The sequence below is a fragment of the Dermacentor silvarum genome, chromosome 3 (assembly GCF_013339745.2).
Source record: "Dermacentor silvarum isolate Dsil-2018 chromosome 3, BIME_Dsil_1.4, whole genome shotgun sequence".
In the NCBI taxonomy this organism is placed as follows: domain Eukaryota; kingdom Metazoa; phylum Arthropoda; class Arachnida; order Ixodida; family Ixodidae; genus Dermacentor; species Dermacentor silvarum.
The window spans coordinates 188,540,083-188,560,653 of record NC_051156.1 but is presented as its reverse complement, the minus strand read 5'-3'; the positions used below and the strand labels follow the sequence as shown (position 1 = coordinate 188,560,653).

The 20,571-nt window shown below is 48.9% G+C and overlaps 1 protein-coding gene across 1 annotated transcript in view; it reads left to right on the top strand.

The window, feature by feature from the left end:
- Positions 1 to 305: 305 nt before the first annotated feature.
- Positions 306 to 20,571, top strand: part of LOC119446283 (polyamine-transporting ATPase 13A3-like) — a 181,118-nt gene continuing 160,852 nt past the window's right edge. Inside the window, 1 exon segment of the mRNA XM_037710677.2 lies at positions 306 to 1,187. Within this exon segment, the coding sequence (XP_037566605.2) occupies positions 1,025 to 1,187 (163 nt within the window). The 5' untranslated portion in view covers positions 306 to 1,024.

Here is a 20,571-nt window from a genome sequence, read left to right as displayed (position 1 = left end):
TATGCAGACTACGTCCGCGAGTTATGCGACTTTGGTTTCTTTCCGGACGTTTCTTTCGTCCGCGAAGAGTGGAACGAAAACGTTCTGCTTCGCATCTCGGAAGACCCTTGCTTCGTCGGGAAGGCCTCCCGTGAACGGCACCAGGCGGCGGCACCGCACCTGCCTTTGCTACTCGCTTCTCTCATAAAAGCCGGAAGCCCGCTCGCTACTCGTCCCCCCCCCCCCTCCTGCCGTTATCATCATCTCTGTACTACCGTAGCTCATCCGGCGGTGTACTACAACCAGCGGTGAAGAAAATCGTCTGCTTGCTCAATGGAGGGCACCTGCGCCGTTTTTCTCGGAGCTGCTGTCGTCTGCTACGGTGTAGCAGATCCGCGGCTCACGCAGACGGCAGACGGCGTTTGCACTGTGCGTGCGTGCGTGTGCCTTCTCGGAAGGCGGGCATTTGCGAACGCCCTGCTTTTATATAACATCGCCGTGGCCGGTGCTCTGGAATCTCAGAAGAAGAAGAAAGGGGTTCGTTTCCCGTCTGTCGTTCGCGTGATCATCGCCACGCCTTCTCTCCCACCCGTTCTCACCCTCGCCCTATAATCGCCGCCGAGCTTCTTGGTGTGCCGTGTCGTGCGTGTTGTTGTGTGTACACACCGTGTGAACCGAAGTGTCGCTGACCGCTGCCTCGGCGATGCTGCTGCCGGTGTGCCGGAGCAACCCTGCCGCTCGCAACCGAAGCGCGCGACGAGATCTCGCTACGGTGGCGGCTAGCTGACGGCCAGCGCGCGTGTGTGTATTACATACTGCGGGCGGCGGTTGGCGCGCCCCTGCGTTGGCTGGCACGCTGGCGGAGGAACTGGGCGGGCAGCGGCGGCGGCTCATATCTTCGGAGGCCGCCGGCGACTCTCCCTCGTCGTCGTCGTCGTCATCATCGGCCCAGTCGCGGACACGCGAGGACGGCCTCGCCGCCGGATCGGGGGGCGACGATTCGAGCGTCGACTTGAGTCGCGACGCGAGGGCCCTGCTCAGCGCGATGGTGACGTCCACCTACAAGCTGCAGCACGAGAGCATCGCGCTCGAGATGAAAACCAAAGAAGAGCTTGGCGCGAAGAAGCCGCAACAGAAGCAGACGACATCCACACCCGGGTCTGTTTGGAAGAAGCAGACGACGAAGAAGAAGAAGGCGGCGAAACAAGGTAAAATAGCAGACGGCGCGTGTTTGACGCGGGTAACGTTATATGCGTTATAACTTGTCGAAGTCCGCTGGCGACTGAAGCAGCAACTGAGGCCGGCTCGCGACGCTTAAAGGACACGGTGTTTCGCGTATTACGCGGGTAAAACGGCGCGAACAGACGTCAGGGTTGTAGGAAGGAACAATTCTGACGGCGCCTGCCTATGCGTCGTTTCTTGCTACCTTTAGATTTTTTTTCTATTCATTCTTTTTTTTTTTTTTTTTTGCTACCTTTGGATGCTTTTTTCTTTTTATATGCGCCGTTTTGGTATTATCAAAAGAAACGTTACTAAAACGACGACGTCTCTGATCACCTTACAATCGAGACCCGTGTTTTTTTCACGTGGCAGTATAGAAGAGAATAAGTTCTTGTTTGAACTTTGCGAAGCGGCGGCGAATTTTAACGAAGCCGCACGGCATTTGATGGATTCGTTTGTTTCGTCACGCGGAATGTCGCGCGCATGGAACGGTGATCGAACACTTTTCTTTGTCATTCGCTGAGCTTGAGTTTGTGTTTATTCAACCACGTGGCAGGCACATAAGAGTACACATAGACGTGGTTTGACGTGATAGGGGGTGGGGGAGCTGCACTGCTTTACGGGGAGCCCCATCACCCGGAAAACAAAACAATTTAACAACAAAACAAATAGCGTGCGTGGCCCACGGGCACTCTCATGCCGGCCGCTTCGTGGAATTCTACCGCCTCGTGTCAAACGGCTCTGACAAACTGTCCCTTTATGGCCCAGCAAATAATAATAAATAGAAAGCATTTTGCAGAAATTTATTTTTACACATATGTGGCTGAATCACAGGGTACCGGCGTTGCATATACCTGAGATCAAGGAGCATAGTGAGTCCGAGTGTTTTCCTGTGCCGCAATCGGTTTAAAAAAAAAAGTGAATGCGCCTAAATTAATTACCTGTAGCGCCGACACCGACCGGAGCGCGACGTTTGCTACTACGTAATCGTGCTTCGTCTGCTGTGTCGCCGCAAACACGAAGACGTGTCAGTGCATCGAGGCGTCTGCTTGACGTTTCGTCTGGAATCTTGCGTACTCAAACATAGTTTCGACATTCTGTCCCTCGACTTTGGGATAATGACCGAGCCCTAATTAAGTGCCCAGACTGTAAACATAGGCCATACGGTAAATGTTTGTGCAGGTTTAGCGGTAAGGCCTCCTTTCCTTACGTGATGTTCTTTTGAGAGTGCTGCATGTTGCAGTGACGTCAGAAGCAGCGCTTCATTTTCGGCCTTTATGACAACGCTTACAAATGTTAGACAAGTGCACATTCCAGTCCCCGTACATGCATAGTACACGCCTATGCATAGAATAGCAGCGATTGTTCCGAGACCGCATGATGATGGATCAGTGTATACATGGATTCTTTCCGTTCGCTCCGACCCGTGTCGACGATTGAAGTCGCGCAGTAGATTTATTGCGACAGCTCAGACTCCTCGTGGGGGGCTTGTTTGTTATTATGCTCACACTTGCTATAGAACAACGCAACGTGGGCTGTCCATGTATCACGCGTAGCACACGTTGAACAGCACACGTTGTTACAACGTGTGCTTGCCATATCGCGTAACACCCGTGTACTTACAGATGTAGGCGCACGTTAAAGAAACCCAGGTGGTCCAGATTATTCCTGAGTCCCCCCACTACGGCGTGCCTCGTAATCAAAAATCGTAATTTTGGCACGTAAAACTCCATATTTTTTTAAGGCGGAAGCCTTAGATATCTGTTTCAAGGTCACGTTGTGAGGTACAGAAAGTCACGTGACCCAAGGAAGGCCTGAAGCAGACCAAAGCATGTCAATCCGGTGTATAAGAGATGATTAATGATAAGCAAAGTTAGATTGATTGATTAGTGATTGGATTAAGGTGGAATAAGCTTTGTGAAGGAGGATTAAGGTCGATTAAGGAGGATTCAGGTGTACTGCAGTAGGTTTTACAAGGCTTTCGCCTTCGCGTCTCTTAGGCGATAGCTAAGGACACCCGGGAATTTGTTTTATCCATATCGCGCACTGACCGCCGCGCGCTGTCTCCGTGGCTTTGGCGTGTTCTGTGCACGAAGTCGTGGGTTCGAATTCCAGTCACGGCGGCCGCGTTTTGGTGGCTTCAAAGTGCAAATACGGCTCGTGTACCTTGCTATAAAAAAAAACGCATGTTGTCAAAATTAATTCGAAGTGGCCCTCCTCGTACGGTGTCTCCCTCAAAGCGCGCGATGCGCAGTTTTAGGCGTTAAACCCCGCCATTTAATTTTTCGTTTGTTTTGTTTCTAGTGCCGGAGCAGGCGTTAATCAACAGCTTCTATTCCTAGCGGCGGAGGCCGCATTTCGGTGCGAGCGGAAGGGTAAAAAAATAGAGGGGGGGGGGGGGGGGGGCACATTCTCGCGTACGAAATTTAGGTGCACGTTAAGCAAACCCCAGGTACTCGAAATTACTATGCAGCCATTCACTACGGTTTCTCTCGTAGCCCGTGTTCTGCAGCAGGAGGTCGTAGGTTCGATTCCTATACAGCCGCCGCGGGCGTATTTAGACGGGGGCGAAAAGCGCATATGTATAGGTGGGCCTTGAAGAACTTCGGGTATGGTCGAAAGTAAACCGGAAACCTAACACGGCGCCTCCCGTAGTCTCAGTTATATGGTTTGGAACGTAAAACTCACCGAATGAACCAGCAGTTCTAATCTCTACACATGTGTTCGGCGATTTATAGATAGCACTAACAAAATGCTACTTCGGTGGTTTGTTCAGGGAAGCTGCTTGTTGTTGCCGCGTATAGTTGTCGCCGCCGCATTGAATGCGCTATATCGGATAGTGCGATGTCTGATAGCAACGGCCTCGGGGAAAACCTTTTACTGGTCGAGGCGCTAAGAGCTTTATTGAGATAAGATCGCGCGTAGCCGTCGCATTCTTGCGAACTCGAGGGGCGGGTGTCGATGGGGAATTGAAACGGGCGAGGTCGCGGCCATTTTGTTGTACTAGTATTTTTTTTAGAATTATTAAAAGTGTGTGCAGATCGGCATCAAAAGTGATGCTTGCTACTCCTTCTTTCTTAGGCACACAGTACTGAGAAAATTGGTCGGCTAAAAAAAAAAAAAAAAAAAAAAAAAGGCTAGGCTGGCTAAAACAGACGCAAGAAAGGATATACACTATCAGCATAAAATGTGTAAATATAGGTCCGAAAGCGCTTGCGCGATGTCACACGAAGTTCAAATTGGCGCATGACATGTGCACGACAGAAACGTATATAGAATTTTCTATATACAGCGAAGTAATATGTCACTTAAGAATATAGAACAATCACTTGGAATTCACTCGTATTTCGATCGAGGGAGCGCAGTCTACCCTACAATATATACAAGCTTGCACCACAGGTTGTATAACGAAGTCAAAGATCACGGGCATTTCGAAAAAAAAAAAAAAAGTTAAACTTTATTCGGTGCATTTCGAAACTGTAATGTCGTGCCAACGTCGCGCGTTCCTCGGTGCGTTCCTCGGTGCCGATTATCGATGTTGTAAATCGGAGCCGTCGCCAAGCATTTGACAGTTGCGTGTCGAAGAAGCGACACAAATGATACCCTGCGCACATGTTGTTATTGGCACTAAGCGACTTACTTTATTGGCACCAAGTAGGAAATGTCATGCCTATGTATATGCAGGGTGTTTCAGCGAACACTTTCAAAAATTTTTAATGGTTGCTTGTGGCAGATAGCGCAATTCTAGTTCACGAGCTGGTTTACTCGAAGAGGCGGACATGCACAAAAGTCGAAATGCATAATCAACTGATTAACAAAATATCAGTAATTATGGTTTTAACTAATTACCTTATATGGCCCATATTGCAGTTTACAAATGTAGCCGCCGGAGTTCGCAAGGCGGATCCACTTGGAACGAATAAGAAATATAGCTGGAACGCCAATGCATTTATCTGCAAAGTTCGGCAATTAGTTATTTCTAATATGGTGTCATCCTGAGAATTCTTTCCGAGTGGACCAATCCGCCTTGCGAACTCCACGGCTATAATTTGTCAATTGCAATATGGGCCATATAAGGTAATTAGTTAAAACTACAATTACTGATATTTTGTTAATCAGTTGATTATGCATTTCAATTTTTTGTCCAAGTGATGTCTGCCTCTTCGAGTAAGCCAGCTCATGAACTAGAATTGCCCTAAACTGCCACAGGCAACCTTTAAACATTTTTGAAAGTGTTCGCTGAAACACCCGGTATACTGTGTGTTTCCGCTGTTCTTAAAGCGAAGCTTTATATGCCTAGGCGAAGTCGCATATGGCTAGGCGAAATCGCCTGTGTACAGAAAACTATCATCATCATCATCACCATTGGCTCGAGCGTCGTCGTCTTCCACATCTGGCTCGTTGGCGCCCCTCGGGTTGCGCTAGTGCTCGTGCTCGGCACGCGCTCGTGCCACTGCTCCCGCGTTCGTCGTCGTCGTCTTCTTCCACAGCTGCAGGCTGCGTTGCCGCTCATCATTCCAGCGTAGAATTTCGCTTCTCTTCTGTCGTCGGAATGGGGAGGCCGCGTCCACGGCGGTAGGAGCCATTCATTTTCTTACGTTAACGAACAGATTTAAATTTCGAAGAATCGCAAGCGGCAGTGCGAACACGGCGGACTGCGACCAATACCGAAAGTGACGTCGTTTCTGTCCGTCGCAGCCGAACGTTTGTGTAACCTCACAATTGAGAAATACTTTAAAATGAACCCTCGAGATTCAACCAGTGATAAACACCGCGGGGCCGCACTTTTCAGCTTCGCTGGTTAACCATCTTCACGGAGTGAAAATGGCCGACAAATTTTTTTAATCCGTTTTACAGCGTATGTACCAACTAGCCCAATTCACAGCTTTGCTACTGTGTACACTCCTTTTACAAAATCGCGTCCGTGGCTCCCAATGGGCGCGCGCGCGTGTGTGTACTGCGCGCAGAGAACAAACAGCCCGTCGTCGTCTGGTGAGTCGCGCAGCCGCGACCTTTGGTCAGAAACAACGCACGCATAGCAGCAGCATTCCTCGGAGAGGCGTCGTATTTTTTTTTTTTTTTTTTATACGACCCTGGACGTCGTATAAGAAGCTTTATCTCGCCGTCGTCGTCGCTCCGTGGCTTCTTTCCCAAAGGGAGGCTTTGTTACCAGATAATGAAGCCGCTTTGTCGCGAGGTGGCGACGCGTGCGTGCGCGCAGAGGGCTCGTCGAACTGCGCAGGCGCTGCTGCCGCGCGCATAGTGCCAGCGATGCCAGCGCCCGTGCGATTAGCCCGAATCCACGTGTCAACTGTATAGTCGTGATCAATATATGGAAGGGAACGGCGAATTTTTGTCTGAACTATACGGTAAATCGTTATGCAATTAAAGCTAGGAAATTGATGCTTAACGATAAGTTTTCCTTATGAACGTTTAGCGTAATCGAACACTTTCGTGAGGGGCATGTGTGTTTAACCCCTACGGGCATTTGCGCTGCCTCTATAGACTTGCGTCGCGTTTAGACCAGTTGTATCTAGATTCGGGCAGAACGAATTCGTTCGCGAGGTCTCGGAAAGCGCGTTATGTACGAACTGATACGCACTTAGCGGACATTTACGATCAAGAAGCTTGTCAGCCCGATTGGTGATCCGCTTTTTGTTAGGTGTTTTAACTCCTCCTTTTCAAGTTTTTGTCGTGACAGACGATGTTGCTTTGTGTGACGTTTTATTTCTGTGCGCTGCTCTTTGACCTGTGATTGCTGTATGACCACCTGGTGCTCATATTATTCTACATAGTTCTTGTACATACATCATTTCATTCATTGTAATAAATACAATGTTAAAAAAAAAACTAACTGCTCGGAATCGCAAATAAGAACTCTGCGGAAACAGAAGTCAATGCATAAATGCAGATTATTATTATTATTATTATTATTATTATTATTATTATTATTATTATTATTATTATTATTATTATTATTATTATTATTAGAAGTAGTAGTATAGCCGTAATCAACAGGTCAGATGAAAACAGTACTGTGTACCGCTTGGGAGACAAACACACAGACACGGTGCCGTGTCTGTGTGCTTTCTGCTCCTTATCTATGGCCCCATGTGGTACAGCGATGTTTGTCGCTGTGTGGTGCAGCACGAACCATTACATCGCGTGATTTAACGAAACAATGACATGAGTGTAAGGATAATAAAGTACACCGCAAAGATAAGATTTATGATCACTGTCGTATTTGCCGTCCTACGAACGTTTGTCTTGTTTAGTAGAAGTATAGATAACAAAGGAAAAGCAGCGATTGCTCTCTTCAAAATGTTTACACGCTTTGGGGCTTATCTTCCCTCCCACCCACCCCAACAATAATTGTCATCTGTCTTGCTTACGTTTCCTTTCTCAAAACCTCTGTGCTTGCTGAACTATCCTTTCGAGAATGCCGTACGTCACGCTGATAACGCGAATGCCGTTCGTTACCTGCAGGGAAGTACCGGGCGCGTGACGTTGAAGAAAGGGAATGCGGGCAAGATAAGCCCCAAAGGGTGTAAGCCTTTCTTCAAAGAGTGTACGCATAAAGATCACGTTACAGCGTGACAGTGTGTGTGTGTGTTATATTCCGCCGTGAAGGCTCTGTTATACTCCGACGTTCACAACGCGCGCGCGCGGAAAGCGAGCGCCGCGCGGGAAGAAACGCGGACGCGGTGCAGTCTGGGTAACGTCGTCGGCGCGAAATGCAGCATGTTGCATTTCGCGCCGGCTGCCGCCGGGCCGCGCCGACGGACGCTGGCCGCGTCAGTCGCGCCTCGCGTCAGACTAAAGAGTGCTCGCGTTTTGCTAGCGTAGCGTCGCTGTGCCCAGCGTGCGCGCGCGTCGACGTTACGTCGGAGTATAACAGAGCCCTGATGGCTCATCGGGTATGACGTTCTGCTGCCGTGCACGAGGTCGCGGACTCGACTCCCTGTCGCGTTCAGATGAGAGCAGAATGCACAAGCGACGCTCGTGCACTCTGATTTATTTGTGGGCACTTAAAGAACCCCGGGTGGTCTAAATTAACACCCGAGCGCGCACCCCCACCGTAGAGCGTCCCTCATACCGCACTGTGCGTTTTCTAAACGTTAAACGCCGTAGTTAACACAGTTTTAGATTAGGGGGACGCAAGCGTTGGGGCCCCCTAGCGCATGCGCAGAAAGCGCTAGGGGGCCCCAACTGCGCATGCGCAGCAGGGTCTGCTCATGCGCAGTACCGTGGCCCCAAGCGCTAGTGGGCGCCAACGCTTGCGTCCCCTTAATCTAAAACTCTCTAATGCTTAAACTGTGGCGTTAATTTAACGTTTCGAAACCGCACAGTGGTATTCTGGTATACAAAAACCCTAGTCCGGGCTTCCCGTAATATAATCCACAAGGCTATAGAATCAGAAGACGCGCACCAGATAACGTGCGTGCTAGAAAAAAAATCCACTCTGCAAGATATATATCTGTTTATACACCCATGTTTTGCGTCAGACGAAATCGTTTTGCCTGCGCATGCAGATTTCATAATCTCACCTCTGCACTTAACACTTGGCCGATATCGATCGCTTTACCACGACACCCGCTCCGCTCCGTTGCTCTGCAGGACACGTGTTTCCACATCTCACTTGTCCTGCCCGGCTCCACTTCTTGCTCTTATCTCGACTAGAGTATATCGTCCACCGGTTTCAGGCTTTGAGCTTACTTGGTGTTCCTTGCGCTGCACGTGATCCTATACTGTGATCGTGTCCGTGCTCTCTCACGCACGCGCACACGCACGCGCACACACGCACGCACACGCGCACACACACTCTATTTCCTTATCTTTCTGCCTTCCCCGTCTACCAGTGCAGGATAGCAATGATCCGTGTTTTCCGTTCTGGTTTGCCTCCCCCTGCCTTTCTTTTTTTCTTTCGTCTTTTCCAACGAGCTCGTTAGACAAGATCTTGGGGCCGTAGTTCTCGCATATCACAGTTGCAAAAGGCCACAGAAGCGCTGCTACCATTCGTGAAGGCTACCGGACTGAGCGACCGTCTGACACAGAGCTTACTCTAAGGCTACGTTCAAACTCGGGAAGCGGCAAGCGGGCGGAAAGGCCAAAGCGGCCGGAAAATCTTTTCCGCGCATGTCCAAGTTGTTCACATTTGTTTTGCTATCGCCGCTGCCACCGCTGCCGCTTTCGCCCACATCCATCTAGTCTGCGTACGTTTGTCGGCGTGGTGGCGCTCATTATCGCACCATTCCGAGCCGTATGTTCATTCATTCTCCCACCCGTCATCAAAAGTGTTCATTTCGCGCAACTTTGCTTGTCATCTGCGACCTTCGGTAAATTCCTCGTAGCCGTTCCGTAATTCTCCTCGTACGGGCACGGTAGCGCTGAGTCAAAGGTTGGTGCCTAGGCGTGATTATACTTCTTTAATAGCTTTTGTTTACAGGTTGTAATAACATTTCATCATTTCGTATTACTGGCGGCGCCTCCAGTACACCAAAGCTAAAACCCGGGCTGGCCCTTGCGTTGGGGCTCGCCGAAGCCTGCGCGTCCTACGTGAGACCTATGCTCCCGATCTATTGTCGCGACGAGAAAACCACCGCGCAACGAAAAAAGCGCCCTGCGACTTTTGCAACATACCGCGCCCGTGCGAGGAGAATTGCGGAGCGCCAACGAGGAATCTGCCCAACTTTTTTCTGCCGCAGAAGTGGGCGAAGAAATTGTTTTTTATACTTCTACCTACTTGTTTCCTAGAAATGGACAATGAATAAACGGAAGGAGCGGACACCTCCGAAGCGGCTGTGGTGGGTTCGCCCAGCTTTGCAAAAGCGCGAGAAGTTGGGTCACCCCAAGGCTTCGTTGCTGCACCTCCGGTCGCGCGACGTTGAATACTATCGCGAGTATTGCTGACAGTACGTTTTAGTACCACTCTTGTTGTAGAGAAGGTGGTGGATCTAGATCGCGTCGAGCACCATGCATCGCAGCCTACACTTTTGGTGCCATGTACAATTTTACGACCGGATGTTTACATGCTAGTGGAGCTTCCGGTCGAGCGGAACGACTTTCCGCCGCGATTCCGCCTCACCATGGCGAAAAAATCGGTCCGAGACCGATTTTGCTTTCCGCCTGGTTTTCCGCCCGCTTCGCCGCCTAGGCGGGCGGATTTTTAGAAGTTTTTGCCGCTTCCGCCTGCTTCGAGGCCAAGTGTGAACGTAGCCTAACTTTCACCACGCTTTGCGACTTCAACGCTTGGCTTTCTCTCCTCCTCTTAATCTCCCCTTCCCACAGTGCAGGGTAGACAGCCGGGCCCGCTCAAGGCCTGTGCACCCTGTTTTATGACGTCACGCTTCTTGGCCGGAAATTTCCATTGCCAAGCCCGGAATGACGAAAGCGGTGACGTCAAAATCACCGCGACTTGCCGGGGCCCAATAAATTCTATGACATTCGGGCCGAGTAGCATGACGTCATGGGTCGCCGAGTGCATGCATTGTTTTATCCAGGTGGCGTTGACTCAGTCCTGGTTACACCTCACTGCATGCCTTTCATTTATCTTTGTCTCTCTGTCTTTGTGTCTGCCCCTCACTCTTGTCCAAGGCTTTTCACACCTGACTCGCACTGTAGTTTTTCTATCTATATCTCGTTATTGTTATGCTTATCGCTCATTCCGATCACACTGCGATCATTTGCTTCATTTCGGATTTCTCTGTTATCGTCCGACTGTCGTCCATCCTGTATATAGATCAGTACTGAGAGAATACGTATATTACATATGGTTTTAATTTTTTATTTTTTTACTTTTTTTTTTCGTGGCCGGATGTTGGGAAGCTTACGTGTAAGTTCAGGTAATACTTAATTGATCAAAAAAATTTTTCGACGATTACGATACCGCCTAGTGCGAAATGTGAGCGCAGCTGCATACGTGTTTTCATATCGCGATATATTGAGGCAAAGAATTTGAGACCGAAATCACCGCACCGACTGGCAGTCTTCCAGTGCCGTCAGCGCCTTCGCAGAGTGAGGTTCAGTATGGGAACGCTCGCATGATGAGCCGCATCGGAGCCAGACGACCACGAAGGCGCGAGCAGTGGCACGAGCGCGTTCGCGCGGTTACAATTCGAGAGACGCCGACGCTCAACCCAGCAACGGGCGCCTAAGAGCTGGTGATAAAATTAACTTTATTAGAATTCTGCTCAGGTAAGGTCTGGCAGGCCCGAGTCCTATGACGGCCCCTCTCGAGGAGCGACCCGTTCGGCCTAGGCGACGAGGGCTTGCTGTCGTCTTTCATCTGGCGTTCTGAGCGGCTCCTCCCACGTCTGTTGTGAGGGAGCTGGCAGGAGCGACTTGGGAGGGGGGTTAAACCCTCGCATTCCCAAGGAGCTGCGCTCTGAAATGTGACTGAGCGAAAATTTAAACCGCAGTGGATTACTACTCACTGGGAAAACGCGAACGACGCTATATGTTTCTTTTTCTTTTCTCTTGCTATAGCAATTATGTGGACACTTCAAAGCGGATTTCTGCCGTCGGCGTCGCCGTCGCCGTGAGGTTCCGTATGACGTCAACGGTGATGAAATCGTCGACGCGCTCCGGCCGCTGTGTGTGTGAGTGAAAGGGGGCGAAGGACGCGCGCTTTCACGGGGAGCGAACGCACGTCGGAGAGCAAACGCGCGTTCTGCGCCGTGCTCCCTGAAGGGCTGCAGAATTAAGCGTCTCTTTCCTCCTTTACAATCACCATATATAGAGAGCAAACGCGACTTATTCCGTCGCGCGAAAGGCCGTGGGGGGCCAAGCGGGAGGGAGGGGAAGCGACGTTTAGCTGCGGTACCAAATGCTTATTTATATGAAAACGTTGCGAGGCGAGAAGGTGGGTAAGATTTCCGACGCTGATGATGGATGGATGGATGGGTGGATGGATGGGATGGTGGAGGATGGATGGATGGATGGATGGATGAGGCTGAACCCTTCAAATCGGGCGGTGGCATACGCCACCTAGCCATGGCTATTAACATAATTTGTACTTTGTGGTGGGTAATTTATCCTTAATTTTATCCACCAATCAGATAACCTCTGTTTGGTTATTTCTACCCGCTTAAAGTCTATTTTGCCTTCACTGTTCCTAAACCCCAATGCTTTGAAAAAATCAGCCCCGTTGCCTTGCACTGTAGGGTTAAGCCCCTTACAGAAAAGTATGAGGTGTTCAGCCGTTTCCTCTTCTTCTCCACACGCACAGCACAACGTGTCTATACCTTGGTACTTGACTCGGTACATCTTAGTCCGCAATACTCCCGTCCTGGCTTCAAACAACAAAGAGCTTCCCCTAGAATTATCGTAGATATTTTCTTTGGCAATTTCTTGCTTGAAAGTTCGGTATGTGCCCAGTGCTGATTTCGTCTGCATCCCTGTTTTCCACAGACCCCTCTCTGTTTCCTTAACCTTTTTCTTAACCGCTGTTTCCTCGTTTGCACCCCTCCTGCAGTCCAAATATTTGATTGACAGTTTTCTGGTCAGCTTCCTCCATTTTGTATCAACATTCCTCATGTACAAATAACTGAAAACTCTCCTTGCCCACCGCTTTTCTGCCATCTCTCTCAATCGCTCCTCAAATTCTATCTTGCTGCTGGCTTCCCTGCCCTCGAATGACGTCCATCCCATGTCACCCTGTACCCCCTGATTTGGTGTATTTCCGTGTGCTCCCAGAGCCAGTCTACCTACCCCTCGCTGCTTAACTTCCAACCTTGCTCGAACCTCTGATCTCATGCACAGGACCGCATTGCCGAAAGTCAAACTAGGGACCATCACCCCTTTCCAAATCCCTCTCACCACTTCGTACCTATTGTAATTCCACAGTGCCCTATTTTTCATCACAGCTGCATTTCTGCTACCTTTAGCCGTCACATATTTTTCATGTTCCGTTAGGTACTCAGCCCCATTGTTTATCCACACTCCAAGATATTTGTACTTATCCACCACCTCCAGCGTAACCTCCTGTATCCTATGCTCGCTGCCCTGATTATCATTAAAAGTCATGACTGCCGATTTTTCTTTACTAAACTTCAAACCTAAGCTATCTCCCTCTTTACCACAGATGTCCATTAATCTCTGCAAGTCTTCCTTGCTGTCAGCTTGTCAGCTTCCTTGATGTCATCTGCATACATCAGTCCTGGTAATGACTGTTTAATCCATTCTCCCTGCTTGAAATAGGAAAGGTTGAAGCCAAGTCCGCTCCTCTCTAATTTTTTCTCTAATCCTTGTAAATGCAGCATGAACAACAGAGGTGACAGAGGGCACCCCTGCCTAAGCCCCTGCTGTATCTCTATAGGCCCAGATACCTTGTTTTCCCATTTTATAAGCACCCTGTTACTTTTATAGATATCTTTTAAAAGATTTCTTACTCCATCTTCCACCTCTAGAGTGCCCAGTATGTCCCACAAATCCTTTTGGATTACACTGTCATAGGCTCCCTTGATATCCAGAAAGGCAAGCCATAGGGGCCTGTGTTCCTTTTCTGCTATTTCAATACACTGTGTCAATACACTGTGCTTGTGGAGGCGCAGCAACGCCATCTACATTTCGCGGGGCCAACTTCTTGGCGGAAAAAAAAAATCAACACTTACCGTTCGAGGCTTGTTACGCCAAGTGCTCTACTGCGCCAGATCACATGACATCGCTGTGACATCGCATATACTGAGCACACAATACGAATGAACCGTAGTAAGTGAAAACATTCGCCGCAACGTCGCGTCACAATATAACGTGAATACTCCCATATATATTTGTAGACCTGATTCTATAAACGCACACATTACACTGTGGAGCCTTGAGAGTTTTGCATGAATTCAGAGCAACGGTTTCACCAAGATCTTGAACGAAGTAGCATATCCATGCGTCATTAGTATACCAACACACATCTGTTATTTCAGTGTTAAGATAAAATCAACACTACATTAAAATGATTCACAAAAACCACTTTTTAATCTTCACTAACACAGCACGCGTGCCACCTGTAGTTTTTCTCTGGTACTAAAGATATAGCTAAAACGTAATATTTAGGGAAAAGGCAGTTCAAAAATAACGTTGCTGATCAAATCTTATAAGGTTAACACACACACACGCGCGCGCACACGCGCGCACACACACACACACACACACACACACACACACACACACACACACACACACACACACACACACACACACACACACACCACACACACACACACACACACACACACACCACACACACACACACACACACACACACACACACACACACACACACACACACACACACACACACACACACACACACACACACACACACACACACACACACACACACACACACACACACCACACACACACACACACACACACACACACACACACACACACACACACACACACACACCACACACACACACACACACACACACACACACACACACACACACACACACACACACATTACTTTTTGTGGCTACGCATAAGGTAGTTTTGACGACATTACAGTGTCAAATACGGTAATACAATCTTGGCATATATCAGCACGCATCGCCACGAGCACACTTCAGGAGCGGAATCTTATCACGGTTCCGAATGCGAACCGTTCGCTTGCCCTCACGTGATTGGTCAGAATTGTGGTTGCGTCAGCGGCAGCTGGGCGGTACCGCACATTCTGAACACGTCACGCATCTGTCAATCATTTTCAAGGCGAACCCGTCGTCGGCCATGAGTGGAACCGGTGAAGAGGTATAGTCCGCTTTGGGTTCCGTTGCTGTGGCTTGGCTGTTTGCTTGCGACCTTGGCCGCGCGCGGGCCGTGCCGCCTCGGAGACTCGCGGGCGGTGCGCCATAGTTACTGTATAGGCTCCCTTTGCCTATACAGTAACTCTAGTGCGCGCGCGCGTGCATTATCTCTAAGGTACGGCTACGCACACATGAAAACATGGCGGCGCCCCTCATTCTTTGCCTCGGGTTGCTCTCCCGGACCCGTCAACAACTGCAGGTGCTAGACGCGTTTTCAGAGCTGACAGATGAGGAGTTTCGGCGTCATTATCGTCTGTCAAAGGGAACCGTCCGATGGCCGTGCGACGACATCATAGAATAAAGAATCAACTTTCAGGATTTCCGCACAACTGATGGTGATGTGGCTATTTCCTTTGATTCGAGTGGTTTCAATTTTTAACGCGTGGATTGCCACCTGGCGATGAACAGTTAAACAAATGGTAGTATTATATTATACCTAAAGTACAATAAAGGAATATGTCAACGCGCGACGATACTTGTAAACTGTCAGGACAATATTTAAATAACAGTTCATATTTATTGAGCAAGAAGAAACATTCCGCGATTCCTCGATTAACTCGTCATACGATGACGTACACTTCAGAGGCGGCACCCTCTCGTTTATTGGTCGCGTCCTCCCCGTCTTCCGCTTCCGGCTTGGGGGTGTGGCCTATTTAGTGACGTAAGCGGCGAAGCGAACCGGTTCGCATTCGGAGCCGTTATAAGATTCCGCCCCAGAAAGCTTGCACGGTTTCGTATTCATAATTATTCGTGTGTAGAAGCAAGCAGACTGCGACTTCACGTTTTCCTATATTCTAATGGAATTGTCTGTACTTTTTTTTAATGTTTCCATTGGAGACGTATTGGATGCATAATTTTCAACAACTAGTGTTTTGCACCGCGAGATGTAGTCACGCTTCAATCGCACGACCATAATTGATGTCGCTGCTCATTGGCTTGGAACCGTTTCAGCCTCGCCTTCGCTACCATGTGAATTGACCTTGTCCTGGTTGTCTATTTCCACTTTCAATTACCCTGTACGTACATACTTGGTCGCCACCTTTCTTGTCCCCTTCCTCGATCCATCTCGTGTTCCACGCTTCCTGAAGTACCGATATGTGTGCGCTTTAGCCGCACATTTCTTTTCATCCATGTTCCCGAAGTATTTCTTCGAAACCAATTTTGCTCTGCGCTTCTCTTACTTCAAAAGAGGCTCGCTCAACCCATGTCAACCTGCACTGCTTCATTTCTGGGTTTGCCGTGGGCCCCCAGGGCTAATCGGCCCGCCGACATTCGGTTAACTTCCGATCCCGTCAAGATCAGTACCTGCTGTTTGCGTCTGCACCTCTGGTATTCGTCAAATCGTTATGCGTTACATGCTAAAACTATCTATTGGCGGAGGATCGCGGGCTGTCAGTCGGGAACACCATGCAGTTAGTTGCACAGAATCCGCGACTGATCCATGCAACTTGCAAAATAGACGCTGTTTGAGCGCTAAATACGCAGGAAAAGACGGTAACCAGTGAAAACACGCTCTAAAGCATCGCAGAATGGTTATGAGCACTTGAATGCCAACGTCACTGTATATGAAACGTTAGAAATTTGCTGCGGGTAGGCCCGCTATGCTCAAGGACTCTGGGTTTGGCCGATGCACCTTCGAGCGGGGCGGCGTCCTTGACAGCTGCAGCTGCATCTGACTGTGTCGCGTCGTTGCGTGTATGGCGGTGAATTTATATTATGTTGTATGGTATTTGCAGTAGTCAACAGGCTTGGCCAGTGCAAGTCGTTCAGGAGTATAGCGTGAAGACGGACGTAGTTTATTAGTCTAATAACTTTAAAATATTGAGCTTTCTTTTTTTTTTTTTTCGTTTCGTGGTTATCGGTCACATTTTGCAGCAACTCTTTTTGTTACTGTGTTCTTGCGTTGACGCGCGACTGGCCGCTCGAGGCACTTCACGTGTATTCGCGGGCGTCTTTCGGGCTCGGAAGAACCCTTTTATGTAGCACGTATTGAGCAACAGAAAGCTATATCGGGAGTTTCTCGCGTTGCTCTACAATTTTCTCATTGACGCTTTTCATCTAACTGTAATACTTGAGAAGTTAATTATATAGTTAAGACTAATTATGTAATTAGGCAGAATGCAAAAAAAAAAATCATCCGGGTATCTCCAAGTGACTGCAAACAACATTACCTTGGTTCTGTCCATCTGCGCGGCATTCGCCTATTTTTAAATCTCGGTGCATGATAGTTGGGACAGACTGTATATAGTGGTTCAGAGGACGGAAGGATATGCTGTTCTCTGGTGAAGACCGCTGGCTGCGTTTCACGCGCTTCTTCTTTCAGACGCCTACGTGCACCCTCATATTCGTTCGCCCGTTCGCGCTGCTGCGGGTTGCTCGATGTGGCTGACATCTTGCAACGAGCGGCGGACAGACACGGGGCTCCCGCCCTTCTTTCCCGCTCCGATGAAGCAAGGGGTCACGCCCGCGGTGCTCCAAGGAAGAAGGAAATCCAGGTCTTTTTTAGGGGGTGGGGGCGTATAGAAAAACGAAAACGAGCGTACCAGCTGGTCGTCGTTGCGTGTCGGCGCGTCACTGGACGAGGAAGCGTTGTGGTCTTGCGGCTTCTGTGTGTTGTTCTCTCTGTATATGGCGGCTTTCGGATGGCGCCGTGTCAGGCAGCGTGTTCGGGTACATGGAACAAGCTAAAGCTGCCGCGGGGTGCGAGACCGTTGCCTTCGTCTGGTTCCGCGCCGTGTAACAAGGCAGTTATAGCGCGCCACGCGTTCTCCCGACCGGTAGCGATACTGCAAACCGGTGACGTAGACGTCGGCGCTGGTGGCGCCATCTTGCAACGCTAGGTTGAATCAGAGAGCGTAAGAATATTATTGCAATGGCTAGACAGTGTGCTATTATTTTGTCAACTGCCGTGCGTACACGGACAGGCTAAAGCTCTATTAGTGAGCGTGTCCGCTTACTTATTATCATTTACTAATTACCGAGTTATATATCGGAGACGCGGACGGCAGTGACGATGCTGCTAGAGACATCTCGTGATACGGTTGTTCAACCAATACGCGTTGGAACGTTATTGTGTTACGTGGGCGCTCTCGTCGAAGAAAAAAGAAAAAAAAAGTAATAATGAAAGAAATACTCCACGTTAGTGATTATGTTGTTGCTGACACACTTTACATTGCAATAGTACTACTGCAACAATAGCTCCTTCTTCTCTCTCGTGAAATTTTGCACCCCGAGATGGCGCCACCATCGCGGCTGCTCGTGTCTACATCACCGCTGGATCGTACGATTCGGCGTACGATCCTAGCGTACAACTATTCGTGCCAACAGCGCCGCATCCAACGAGCGTCATAGCGGGTTCCACCACCTCGCAGGGTTCCCTGAGACAAGTGCAAGTATAACTTAGGGCTAACTTCGCTTTGGGCGCACCACAAACACACAAACGTTGCAGGGTTCATAGCGGTCCTTCAATACGCTTAGATCTAGAAATGTTGTCTTTAATACCTTTGCGGTCCTAAATATTACCGAATGCACAAAAATCCGTGAATTTCGTTTTTGTGTTAACTGAGTGTAGGTGAAATGGAAAGTTAAAGGGGGAAAAAAAAAGAGTGAAAATGACACTCGCAGCCTTAGTAATTACGATCGTGATGTTGTGTACTGGCTGCTGTTTAATAACTACAACGAAATGAAAAGTTGAGCTGCAAGTGAGCCTGCCGGTCACACAGTCACATGTAAAAAGCAAGCTCCAAACAAGATAAAATGTAGAAGCAAATTACAAGGACGTTTTCTGCTCGAACAAACAAACTTCTTAATCTACTAAGTGAGGACTGTGCGAACAGAAGCTGCTACTAGCTTTTCCGTAGGTGATTTATACTTCCATGTTGCAATAATTTTGCGGGGCAAGTGAAGAATGTGTTCTTTCAGTCTCGATGACAGGACTGCATACTATGAGAACAAAGCTAAAAAAACTACAAATACTATATGCACATTAAGAGCACATTACGACGAGAGAAAAGATGAACGGCGAATATTAGGCGTTAGCAGCTGACCCCACCTTTGCGATATATCGTCGCCAGATTCATCATCTCATCATCCTAGTGACTGTCCCGTGCGATCGGTTCGCATTAGACCTTCTGTATATTAACCTCTCATATCCGCAACATATATATACTCCTCAGTGCAAACTCGTCGCATGCATGGCCTTAAGTTAATCATCAAACAATGACTCGATGTTTACTTTATCTCCGTCATGCCATTCTGTAAATATGTGGCCGTATATTGCTGGCGTCGCGGCAGCGCAGTTTGACGCCACACCTGCAAGTCATGTGGGGGCAGGTCGGTGACCCCAGTGCCTCGTCGCGCTGATTGACATCGGGTCGACGCTGCGTGTCATCTGCAGGACTCTCTTTCTCGCCCCGCATTCGTAAATTCGGTTGCACAGTTGAGTTGCGTGTGATCCTCTGTGAGCTCGTTTGGAGCGTTGCACATAGACCATTGTGCACATAGACCGTTTTATCCAATGCGCCGCCATATTGCCTGCGCAACACCGTCTGCGATCTGGCTATATAGTTTCTCCGCCGTGCATGCCGGCTTGGCCGAATGCTGGGTCGCATATCACACGAAGGAAGCAATTTTTTCCCCGCCCTTCGTGTGTGAAACGCAACGCATATTCGCCCACCCGCCGCTGTGGTGGCGTATAGTGGATTTGGTGTTGCGCCGCCAAGCCCGAGATTGCGGGATCTAAAAACGAAAATGAGCAGCTTGTAAAAGAAAAGAAAACTCGATTTGGATGGCCATCGTACATGACCTTCTATAGCTGCCAGAATTAAAAACTTCGTGCCCCGAAAGAGCGTGCACGGCACTGCACAATTAAGCGTGGCATCTCAGCGCCTCCTGAGAAGCTGCCTTGCATCAAAGGACGGGCACCCCTTGCTCTATATTTGGGGTCACACTTATAGTGCCAAGGTATACGCTCCAGTGTGGTCGCGCTCCTGCTCGGGTTTCTCCCGAAACGCTGCAGCTACGCACACCACTGTTGTGCTGAATCTTTGACAACGCTGTATCCCGCTGAATATGTTTGTGATTGGTACGGAGTAAAACTTCCACTTTTACAGGGGCGCTCAGCGCGCTCGCCCCGCCCTTGGGTGCCTGCGTAGTTCTGTAGACGCACCTACCCGTGTCACTGGGTTTGTGCCCCTGGAGCCACTGGTTGTGTCTCCGTATACACTAATATATATATATATATATATATATATATATATATATATATATATATATTAGTGCACTGAAGGCGAATGACCGCGCTTCGATGTCTGGGCAAAGAAGACGATGAGCGGTGGTTGTTGTTGACTCTCTAGCTCGCGCTCGCCAGTAACCAGACCTGCCTTTCGAATAGCCTTCTGCAACGCAACGTTCAGGCCTGCTTGAAGACCAATACCCCCATTTTAATATCTAATATATATATATATATATATATATATATATATATGTATATATATATTGTAACGATGTTGAGGAACACAGGTTAACAAAACAACGATATTTATTAGCGAACCTGTGCCCACGACTAAAA